This window comes from Delphinus delphis, chromosome 6 (assembly GCF_949987515.2).
Source record: "Delphinus delphis chromosome 6, mDelDel1.2, whole genome shotgun sequence".
Classification (NCBI taxonomy): domain Eukaryota; kingdom Metazoa; phylum Chordata; class Mammalia; order Artiodactyla; family Delphinidae; genus Delphinus; species Delphinus delphis.
In genome coordinates this window covers 51734886-51746692 of record NC_082688.1, presented here as the reverse complement: position 1 = coordinate 51746692, position 11807 = coordinate 51734886, and the positions used below count along the sequence as shown (strand labels likewise).

General features: G+C 46.0%; 1 protein-coding gene across 5 annotated transcripts; it reads right to left on the bottom strand.

Moving 5' to 3' along the window:
* Positions 1 to 4585: 4585 nt before the first annotated feature.
* DMRT2 (doublesex and mab-3 related transcription factor 2) lies at positions 4586 to 11402 on the bottom strand. 5 transcript variants are annotated; one of them, XM_060013439.1, is made up of 5 exons: positions 11012 to 11402; positions 9684 to 10256; positions 7991 to 8093; positions 6291 to 6371; positions 5799 to 5901 (listed from the first exon to the last, which is right to left on the bottom strand). In XM_060013439.1, the coding sequence occupies exons 2-4, from the start codon at positions 10212 to 10214 to the stop codon at positions 6316 to 6318; spliced, it is 690 nt and encodes a 229-aa protein (XP_059869422.1). In that variant the 5' UTR covers positions 10215 to 10256; positions 11012 to 11402; the 3' UTR covers positions 5799 to 5901; positions 6291 to 6315. The 5 variants fall into 5 exon arrangements, with proteins under 5 accessions (XP_059869418.1, XP_059869419.1, XP_059869420.1 ...); XM_060013435.1 differs by lacking the exon at positions 6291 to 6371 and having other exon boundaries at positions 4586 to 5901; XM_060013436.1 differs by lacking the exon at positions 6291 to 6371 and having other exon boundaries at positions 4586 to 5901; positions 9684 to 10251.
* Positions 11403 to 11807: the final 405 nt, after the last annotated feature.

Genomic DNA, 11807 nt, shown 5'->3' with positions numbered 1-11807 from the left:
TTAAAATAAAATCTTTTTTTGTAAATAACGTGAGTAGTCCTCTGGCTTCTTTTTTTCTACTTAAAAGAACCTAAATAACATAGGCTCACTTACCAGCATGTATCTAGCACAGAGAAAGTTCTCAATAGATGTTCATTAAACTGAACTTAATTTCATAAACAATCACAAAACCACATAGCTCTATCGTCTGTTCTCTGCCTGCCCTAAGTCTGCAGATGCATTATCTCAGAAGACAGTGCTGGGTATTTTGTGTTTGTTTTTCACTGAGATTTTGCCCATCGTTCATGCAAAGTCATCATTCAATGGCAAATGTTTAGGTGCTTTCTGGCTTGTGGATCACACTGGGTTCTTCATTGTTTTAGTGTGTGGGTTGGAGAATGATGGTCCTTTGTTGATTTCATGGTTACTGTCATCAAGCCTGAGTTTCACAGCAAACTGGGGGAACTGAGGCTAAGCCTATTCCGCTTGCCTGCAGGGAACTCCTGAATCTACAAGTTTCATTTTAAAAGCTCTGATTGAAACAAAAAATAGAGAGATAGAGAGTGAAAGAAAACTGCTCTAAACATGTTTAGATATAGCAAGCTAAAAAAACAACATAACTAAGGGTGGTAGAGTATGATAAAAGCTTGGTACAATCATTAAATATTAGTGCCACAAATCAAAGTTTATAAACTGTAGAATCCAGCCATCTCAAGAACTAACAGCCTTACAAATTGGACCCCAGAAGGAGATAAGCCTAAGCTTACAGACCTAGAATAGGAAAAAAGAAAGTTAATCCAAAAATAAGTAAAATCAGGAGGGCAAGAATTCTAGTCCCAATTGAAAATCCATCACTCAATACTAAGTGATGTCTTTACTATTCTACAGGGAATGGTGAACTTTCCTTCTTACTTCATCTTGACCTTCAGCCATTTCTTTGCTCTTTGGCACTGCTGAGACATCCCAGAAGACATTCCAGAAAATTTCTTAATACAAGTTAATGCAAGTCTTTGATTCCACAATTAGAATTAAGCTTTTAAATGAAGATGATGTGATAACACACTCACTTAAACTCACATTAAAAGGTGCACGACTGACATTGGAGCCTCTCTGGGCAGAGTAGTGTTGGTGAAGAATGGAGATGGTTCACGTGCTGGGGGAGGGGCAATGTGGGATGGGTGTAACACTTGAGAAAACTGAGTTCCTGAAGATGGGAAGAAGGTGAAATCAGGAAGTGAGGACAGGGTAAAGAGATAGTTATACACACATGCTCACAGCAGCATTATTCACAATAGCCAAAAGGTAGAAGCAACCCAGGTGTCCATCAACAGATGAACGGATAAGCAAGATGTGGCACATGCATACAATGGAATATTACTGTCTTATAAAAGAAGGAAATTCTGATGTATACTACAACATGAAATGAACCTTATAGGCAATATTCTAAGTGAAATAAGCCAGTCACAAAGGGACAAATACAGTATGATTCCACTCGTATGAGGTACCTAGAGTAGTCAGATTCATAGAAACAGACAGTACGATAGTGGTTGCCAAGGCTGGGAGGAGCAAGGAGTCACTGTTTAATGGGTAACAGAGTTTCAGTTTTGCAAGATGAAAAGAGTTCTGGAGAGGGATGGTGGTTACAGCTGTACATAATGTGAACATACTTAAATACCACTGTACATTTAAAATCGTGAATTTTATGCTATGTGTATTTTATCATAATTAAAAATACCAAATTGGAAGAACTTCTAGGCTTAAAAAGAGAGAGAACAGAAGCAACTTGTTTACTTCATGACTTTGCCTAGGTCTTTTACTCCTGCCACTGAAGGTTTAGAAAGAAAGCGAACTTTCTTAACTGACTTTATTTTTTTAGAATAGTTTTAGGTTCACAGCAAAATTGAGGGGACAGAGTACAGAGATTTCCCATGTCCCCCTACCTGACACATGCATAGCCTCTAGTGGACCCTCCCACTAGACTGGTCCATTTGTCATAACTGAAGAATCTTCACTGTCACATCATAATCACCCAAAGTCCAGAGTTTACACTATGGTTCACTCTTGGTGGTGTACTTTCTATGGGTTTGGAGGGAAATGGTTTTTTTTAATTATTCATATATATTAAATTATTCATGATAACTCTATTGCATTAGAACCCAAAATCCACGAAAGAGTGTATTAAATGTGTATTAAAATAACAGAAATGTTGTAAATATTTGCTACTCAAAGTGTGGTCTGAAGACCAGCAGCATCGGCATGCCCTGGGAGGAGTTTGTTAGAAATGCAGAAGCTCAGGCCCATCCCATACCTACAGAATCAGAATGTGCATTTATCAAGATTCCCAGGTGGTTCACTGTCCATTCTCAAAGCTTGAGAAGCACTGCTGCAAACTATTCAGAACTGCTTGATCAGTTGAGATGGAAGGAAAATAGGTTATTAAAAAGTTGCATTATTGTACTGTGAGTCAAATTGAGGGAAGGGTCCATGTTTTACTATTCCTTAAGTTCTTAAAAATGATTAAAGCCAAATCCATTTATTGTCTTGAACATAAAAAATGCTTAAACCACAATTATAATTCAATATGTAGATGACAGTGTTCTCTGAAGGCCGTATATAGCCAAATAGTAGCTTTTATGCAAGTGAAATGATTAGAAGCAGCAAAGTGCCAAGCACAAAGCTCTCCCTGACGGGCTGATGGTAGATTTGGTGGGTCTGAAATTCCAAGAGGAACTCATCATTACAGAAGAACTAATGCATGGTATAATACATTCGCCAAGGAGAGTACTGACCAGCATAAATGTTCAAGAACAATAAAATTTTGGTCACTGGTAATGTGCGAAAAACCACTTAATACCCACAGCCGACTGGATTCACTTAATGAGATTAAAATGATATACAGAGAAGACAGGAAACATATCCCCAAACGTCCATTGAACACAAAAGGGTAAGACATTTGACTAATATATGTATTCCAAATACTAAAATAGAGTAAGAAAAAGAAAAATCCATGTTTGGATTGAGAAGGCCTTCTCAATGGGATTTTTTAATGTGGGTTTACTCTAATGTGCTCTCCCCTGATACCTTTGCAGCAGTTAGTTTCAATGCCAAGTTTACATTTAACACAAAAAATAAATTCCTAGTAAGAAGATAAAAATTAATAACTGTATAGATAAAACAAAGATGACTGGGGGTTGGGGACAGAGGGGCAACTGCAGTCTCTGACACCAGGGCTTCATGGCTGGAAAACATTTTTCCACTTAATGAGAATCTTCAACAGTTATTGGGATCTCTGCCCACTTTCATTTTCTTTTTCTCTGGCAAACTTCCTTTCGCTCTGGCTTTTGCAATAGTAAAAATAAGTAAATCTGACTCAACAAAACCAAGTATTATTTTACAAGTACAAACTGAAAATCAATCTAAGGTTTGGCTTGGTGTTTTTGCAATTGATGCTAATTTTAAGCAACAATTCAGAGGAACCCCTTGAGGCTTACATGAGCTCATCAGTAGCAAAAAAAGTCACTTTAAAAATAATTGTTAATGTTTTCCAGAGGAAGAAAGAAACTCTTTAAAACTGCCGAATGTCTTGGCACACCCCACACGCCCACCTCGTGTTCTTGTTACCCAAATGAGAGCAGAGTTGGAAGCAAAACCTCACTCCATGGCAAAATTAGAGGTGGGTGGGATATCTGGCTCGTGATTTCCTGTGTTGAAATGACCATAACATCTCAGAACTTGATTTGAGGTCCACAGGTGAGATCTTCAGGGAGGAATTTCATACCTTCATAAATGTCTTACTCTTGTTTTATCAATCATATAGAACAACAGTTAACATTTTGTTGAGCAAAACGAGGGGGTAATGATGAACTTAAAAAAGAAGCCACCCTTATGCTGTGATAAACATCTGCAGGCTTCGGCAACTGTCTGCTGAAGCAGTTTGAAGAGTAAATGTTTTTATCTCAGAAGAGAGTTACACTGATAACCTTTGACACTGGTGAAAATGTGGGACACATAAAGCTGAGACTGCCAGACCAGCTGAGAGTCGTGACTCGGCCTGCTGCTAACTGCCTGCTGTCACCATACCCCAGGGAAGAGCAAAGTAACACAGAACTGAGAGGGGGTTCAACCATGTGCTGGGGAAGCTGCTCTGTGGCCCCCAGCAACCTGAAAATCACAGAATGAATGTTCAACCTAGAAAGGAAGCCTGAGGCCCCACGTACACATCCCCATCAGGGAAGGAAACTGGGACTCATTCCAAGAACCCATGTCGTCGTATAAATGAGATATTAAACTTGATTGCTCTTCAATTCAACTTTGTCCAACCACATGAAATGAAGATTCTATAAACATAAAAATCTTCCCTATGTTCTCCTTACAGCTATTTTTGCCTCAGTCTTGAATACCTACATTTACATGTCCTCCAAAATGCACAACTAAGGCATTATAAGTGTTCTCCTATGGCCCCCAGCAACCATTAAGAGCACTTGGAAATACACAGGATCGTAGAAAAATAAAGAACACATTTCATGGACACTAGCTTTTTCACCTAGACAGAGAAACTGTTTACTTCAGCAAATTCTGGGTCTTTTAGAAGACAGTGTCAATTTTATTGCTTTTTGAAATGCTGTGTAAATCCTGAAACTTCACAATTTGCACATCAGCAAGATCCATCTTTAAGTTTAAATATATTTATGTGGTAAGGGAAAGTACATGCATTAAGAATATATAGAATTTTTTAAAATCATCATCATTTACATTAGAAATTTCTTTATACAAGCATCTCAACTTTTTTCTTTGAAAAAAAATTAGTGACTGGTAAGAATCCTCTGAGACTGCAGAAAAGCCAGCTTCCCATTTAAGCAGCCTTTCACTGAGAGACATGAGTGATGGCAGACGAAGGCCTCTTAAGAATAGACTCAACAGAAAATGACAGCGGTTCATTCACTGAGAGTCTTGTTCCAACTTGTTTGGCTACGAAAAGGTCTTTTGCACATCTATCTATTGTAAATGTGTACTTCTGGTTCTCCTTGACTAAACACTCTCTGGGTTTCTTAGGGGCCTCTTCAAAGGCCTCTTTGACAGATGATGTTTTCAACTCGGGACCTGATTTGTCATTAAGAGTTTGCTGGAATAATGAGTGGAATGGATTATGTTTAAGTGGCAGAGGGTGCCTGGTGCTTTCTTTGCTGATCTTGGTTAAGACGTGCCCTTGAGCTGCCAGGGAGTCCGTGTCAACAACGGGCAAAAAATTCCGTTGGGGTGGGGAGAACGCAGACCTCTCGGGGACGGCCTGGTGACCCTGAAGGTCACTTCTTGAGATCTGGCCCTCAGGAGTGTGAGGCGGCACCAGAGAGCCTTCCAATTTCGGTGGCATTATATCATGATCTGTTCCGAGTCCATCGTGCAGTCGTACTCCCTTCAGGTCCCAGCTGGCCCCAGGCTTCAGGGCCTGAACTGACGTGGTAGCATTCAGCAGGCATTGCTGGTAGAGGAGGGTATCACTAATGGGGCCACACTTGGGCCAAACTAAAAATCTCGAGGACAGGGGATACTGCCTGTAGGTCGTGGCCACGCTGACATTGGAAGAAATTAGTTCCATATTCCCAGACCCTGAATACTGCATGGTGAGGTCAAGGCAGGTGGGCAAAAAATTGCAGAAGTCTTTGCTTGGTGGTTCCACTGGCGTGGGACTGTAGCCACTTTTGTAGGAGTTGTACTCAGAACCATGTACCATGCGATTGGGCAGGAATAGGGCAGCAGCTTGGGAAGCTTCCAACATCTCCCTCTCTTTATATTCTCTCTCCAGCATAATGTTCTCCAACTCTTTATCAGCAAAGGCCCTCCTTTTCCTCATCCGGTCACTTACTGGGGGAGGTAGAGGTAAACTCCCTCCCATATAAGTCTCTGATGGAATGGGGCGGTAGCCTAAAATAAGCAAGCATTGCACATGAAAGACATTAACATCTGATGAGGAAAAATCTGGGAGTCCAGAAGGTAACAGAAACACTGCAAATCAGCAGGACAGTTATTTACAGTTCCACATCACTAGTATTTTTATACAGAAAGCAAAAGTATGGGTTCAATTTAGAATAGATCCCTTCACGGGGAAGGATATCCATACTGCAACTTTTTATTGTTGTTGTTTTTGTTGTGATAGGTTTGTTTACTTTGACAGGCATACTTTACTGGCTGAAATTTTAATATTCTCCCCAAGCTCCTACACATTAAGAGACAAGGCTGCTCATGTCGCTTCAATCAATGCTTTATTACTATCCATGTCATCTTTTTCAATTATTAAAAAAAGATATCTATACCTAGAGCTGATGTCACTTTTATTTTCTAAAGTTGGATCATTATGTACACACTGTTACAGTTGTAGAATAATCCAAGGAGAACTAGGAAAAAAGAGAAAGTTAAAGCAGATTAGTGAAGAGAAAAAGAGGAAAGACTTCAGGAAACAGAAAAGCACAGAAAACTGAAAAGAGCTGTTAACTAGTTAAACAGACTCTGCAGTGAACAATTTAACCAGGCCCCTACCCCTACCTCTGACCATCAGTACAAACAAACAAAGTGGGGGGATCCCCTGCTATACTGAAAATAACTGGTCTAAAACATTTTTCACCAGTACCAATCACGTTGGCCAGATACCAAAATGGTTGAACAAGCAATCACTAGAACCCAGATTAAGTCATTATACATTTTATAAATAGGGACAAAGTCAAAAACAAAGATTAGTATAACATAAATAGAATTCCTGGCAGCATAAAATACTTTATTTCACCATCCCCAAGCACTCACCACTATCAAATTTGTTTGAAGGATCCACTGTGATATCTGTGTGTACATAGTGACAAACCCATCATACTCATTTGCAAATAAAATAAAATTTGAAAATTAATGTGTACACTTCTATGGTAAGTTTTTGCCAGGAAGTTATTTACTTGAATGTTCTATTCCACTTAGTCCTCTCACTTCTCAAGTTGCTTTGGCACAATTTCAATTTATCAGTGTGGTCCCTATGGTTATAAATCTGTTTACCCAGTTTGTAACCAAACTCATTTTGAATGCATGAGAAGCCATTCTAAGGTCAGAAGTATACAGCACAGGGTAAGACATGAACAAACTTTTAAACCTGTCCAGAAACAACTCAATTCAGAAGCCACATAAGAAAAAACAGAATACAAATGTCTACTTCAAAACAAACCAAAAAAATCTGCTTTTCAACCTGACGCATAAAATGGCAGTGATTAGAGCAAATATAAACTTTCTTTTTCTCTAAATGGTGATAGTCAATATGTTATTTATTATGTCAATAAATAAATTCCATACCCAAACAGAGATGCTTTTAAAAAATCAGTAATATTTTAAGAAAAATTAATGTATTCCCAGGCTTTAGAGAAAGTGAACACATGAAGACTTCACTCTATTCAAATTCAACCTCCATTTCTCTTGTGTATTCAAAACCTCTTCCAGATTCTATGATCTCGACTGTCAAAATGGTAAAATGAAGTGTGGAATAACTGCAATTTAAGTAGATAATCCAGAGAGGAAAAGAATACAATTAAAAAGAGTGGGATTAAAGGCTGGATCGCCCAGACTAAAGGCCTTTATTGGTGTCGGTAGCTGTTAAACTCTTCACTTGACTCACTCTATTTAGCTCCAAATACAACTAAAGATTTCTTTTTTAAAAATTTATTTCCTTTCAGGACATCTGCTCTGGGATCATTTGGCAGTGTATCTGTACCTCCCTCACACTAGGGCAAACTTCATATGCACTCCATGTTAACCCATTAACTACGAAGCAGAAAAAATTATCAGTGATAAAAACCTCAGGAGGTATGTGAGATTCATTTTCTCACATCCTGATATCCTTCCAAAAGTTTCCAATAAAAAAGCATTTCCCCCTCAGAATGCTCCTTCACATGTAAATGGAAATGCCATGTGCCTGAATAATGAGAATCACTCAGAACATGGTTTAAAAGGCTAAAGAATAATTTTGCGTTGCTTTCTTTACCTTCTAAAATGCTTTTGGCCAGCAAACTGGGTGCCCTGACTTGCCTCTGATACATGGCTTTGCGCTCGAAATTATTCTGTTTCCCGGAAAGCCCCTTCTTGTCCTGTAAACACAAGAAACATAATCAATAATGCCCTGAAAAAAAACGTGGGAGACAAGGGAGAGGCATCAGCAACTCTCCTCATTCTAAATGTATTTATTTTCCCATCCCATGTGAAATTAATTCTAAAGGAATTAATATCAGCACCGCTTAATTCCAGGACAATGAGCTAAAAGCTCTGTCCGAAGCCTCCAACCGGTGAGCAGGGCCCCGGCTTTCCCTGGGGCCGCGTTGCTAGAGTCGGCCCAGACTCAGCCTGCAGCGAGAAGTGGGGGCCCAGCCTGGGAGGAAGTGAAATCCACAGTGGATGAGACGCTAGGAGCCTGGCCCTGAGAGAGCCGCGGCGGGCCGCTGCATCCTCGGAGCCCAGACTCGGGGCCGAAGACGCCAGGGACCTGACACTGGCCAGAGATGTGGGGCCGGTTTCTCCCCGCAGTAGGGCGGATGGGACCGGGAACAGGGGGTTGACAGAGAAAACTCAGAAGTTTTCGGGCCTGGCCAAAACTCCGGATTGCTTCACTGGGGGACTGGGACGCCTGAAGGCGAACAAAACCTTCAGAGTCCGCAGGAGACAGGCGCACGCTCTGTCACCGCCCGGTCGATGGAATTCTGGGCCCTTCTACACCCGCGTCCCGCCCAGCAGGTCGCAGGGAGCGCGAGGGATCTCAGAGCCCTCGGTGCAACACACGCGGGGACACGGGAGGGGGCCGCGCCCCAGCCCAGGGTCGGGGCACCTCAGGCGTCCAGCGCGCTGCGCTCTCCGGGGCCCTTGAGAGGTTTCCCATGAGGGTCACTCACTGCCTGCGGCGGGCACGGTGATCCACTCCCCAGCACCTTCTGGACAAAAAGTAAAAATCAAAACTCCTCCCGCGCCCTGAGCGCGAGCAGGCCCGCGCAGCCTCCCTCCTGTGAGCGCGCTTGTGCAGGGACACAAGGAAACATTCAGTGCCAGGTTCAAGAAAAACCTCTCCCTTAAAGAAGATTCAGGCTCTCCTCACAGCCGTAGACCCGCGGTGAGAGGCGACAGAGAACCGTCAACTGGTTCTTAGGTAGTTCTCGAGGCCAGAAGTTTCTTCTAAATTCCCACGTCACTTTTGGTCTCCTCTGTAAAATGGGCAGGACACGTTCTCTCTCTCCTAAATGGCCCGTGACTGCGGAAGCGCCGTGAGAACTACGTGCTAAGTGGTTCTTTTTCGCGATCAGCACGGGTAATACGGCAATGGACGTCGTGCACTGCATCAACCTCTGTCCTCTTCCCCCCAACACCACCAGAGTAAACGTTAAAATACAAAAAATCGAAATGAAATACCTTTCCCATAATGTACCGAACGGGACTAACCACTTTAAAGGCCTCTCTGCCTGCTTTTTATTACAAAATCTTCTCTGCCAAGTTCCCCAACGATGGCCACGGCTTCCTCCCTCCCGACCCTGCAGGCCAGCGTTGGCAGAGGTGTCTTCACCATCCTTCTGAGAAAGTGCCAGAAGCCTCGAGTCCCCGGGCCCGGGTGTGTGCGGAGCGCGCCCCTCCGACTCCCGACCCCCACGGCGTCCCCAGACAGCCCGGCGGGGCGAGCCGGGCCGGCAGGTACGCACCTCGGTGGCCTGCTGCCTCCGGAGCGCCACCTGGGCGGCCATGACGCGCTGCCGCTCTACCACCAGCAGACAGTTGGCGCACTGGCAGTCACGCCAGCGGCAGAAGCGCTTGTGGCCCTTGAGGCAGGACACCACACCGTGGTTGCGGCAGCGCGCGCACTTGGGCGTGCGACTGAGCTTGCGCGGCTCCGCGCCGCCGCCGCCGCCCGCGTTCGCGCCGCGCTCCGGGGGCCCGGCCGGCGCCGACAAGGCCTGCGGCGCCGGAGGCGGCCTTGGCGCCAGGGTATCCTGCTGCTCCGGCCGGCCCGGCACGCCCGGTGACGCGCCCGCCTCCTCGCCATCGCCCTCGTCCTCCGCGTCGTCGTCGTCCTCGTCCTCCGCGTCGTCGTCATCCTCGCCGTCCCTGTCGGGCGGCGGCGGGCTGGGCCCGGGCGGCGTGGGCGGCGGCGCCTCGCGGCCGTCCTCCTCCAGCCCCAGGCTCTCCACGTCGATCTCCCAGTCCACTGCGGGAACCGGCTGCCGGACCGCCATGGCGCAGCACGCTTCGCCCGGGCCTACGCTGAGTCCCCTGCGCTATGGAGAGACAGGAAAAGAACCAGAGACCCACCGACCGCCGCCGTTAGGCACCGTTCCCGGGCCTTGGGCCCAGAGCTCCTGGTCTGCCCGCCTCCGACCCCTCGAGGAGCCCACTTCTCTACATGTCTTTCACATCCAGACCACACGTGCATTTCTTGAATCTTTAGGCCTGACCTTTAACCACAGCCCTCTTTGGCTTTACACACGCTTTGGGGACAAGGCCCTCGGTAAACGCACTGACCACACACAGAAGTATTGTGTCCAACTAGGTCGGCCTTGGCCACTTATCAGGCTTACCCATACCCAACTAGTATGGCCACGCTGAATATAAAAATGTCAATGGAAGAACTGTTTTCCTTCTGATCACAAGGGCCCTTCGGACCCTGCGAGGTACCACCCTACAACTCCCACACGCCTCTCATCCTCCTGCACCACTACAAGGAGCCCCTCTTGGGCTTGGAGAGGTTCTCTCATCCTCCCCCAATCCCCCCACCCCAGCACACCGCAGTTTTAATCAACTAAAAGCCAAAATTGTTCTGCTGCCAATAGAGCCCCATAGGGACACTGGGCACGGACCTGCAAACGCCCCCGTCCAGCATGGACAGTGTTTCAGCCCCGCAGAGCTAAGCCGCGTGGGCTCTCTTGTACATCGGACACGGTTTGCACTTTAAAGCAAGACATACAAGTAAAATAGGAAAGGTGATTCACGCCCTTCGCCCTCTCTGACACCCCAGCTACATCACAGCACTCACCAAGACTCTGAGGCCCCGGCTAAGCAGCCGAGGCAAAAGATATCCAGCCTTGGGACCTTGCTCTTGGGCTGCTGGCTGTGCTTGCAAACAGAAATCGGGGTTGCCACACCCTGTCACGAAATCGGGGGTTGACAGCTGGAGGCCCGGAGCCCAGTGGATGAGGAGTAGAGGAGAAGGGGCATGGAGAAGGTGAGTCAAATCCTCAGCGACCTCGCCCCGCACATCCCGGACTCTGCAAAGTTCTGATCTGTCCTCAGCAGCCCCGGGCGCTTCACCTCGCTGAGGCTGCTTTTGGCTTCCTCTGTCCCTAGCTGGGCGGGAAGGTTGGGCCGCCTTGACCAGGTTCAGGTCGCAAGCTCCCGTGGCAGGCGGGCGTACGCAGCAGCGTGCGACGCAGCGCCCCTCACAGCAGTCGCCAGCCTCCGCTCCCTTTCCTAGTATTATCCGCTCGGGCCCCCGAGCTCTGCGCCCGCTGATTGGCCGGTTGTCAGGCGGTGTGCACGATGATTGGCTGAGGCGCTTTGGCCCGGCGCTCCCCGCCTCCTCGAGTCCGCCGGGCCCCTCCTGCCGCGCTCCGCCAGAATCCTGCCGCGCGGCCTTCGGTGCAGCCGGGAAGGCTGTCCCGAGGTTTAAACCGAAGTGTGACGGCGCCGGCGGGAGTCGCCATTTATCTCGCGGGCTAAAAAAATAGCAGAGACGCACTCTTACGAATCGCGTTGTCCTCAAGAGAAAGTAACAGACGACAAGGCAGAGATCGGAAAAGCTACGTCATCAGCATCACCGGTGTATCTGGGAC

What these genes read in the sequence shown, in the direction of transcription:
- DMRT2 (XM_060013435.1), bottom strand. Translation starts at nt 10,214, where the DNA reads ATGGCGGTCCGGCAGCCGGTTCCCGCAGTGGACTGGGAGATCGACGTG. An exon ending in GGAGGCAGCAGGCCACCGAG is followed by an intron (nt 8,094 to 9,683) that starts GTGCGTACCTGC and finishes TTGTGTTTACAG; the next exon opens with GACAAGAAGGGGCTTTCCGG. An exon ending in GGCCAAAAGCATTTTAGAAG is followed by an intron (nt 5,902 to 7,990) that starts GTAAAGAAAGCA and finishes TGCTTATTTTAG; the next exon opens with GCTACCGCCCCATTCCATCA.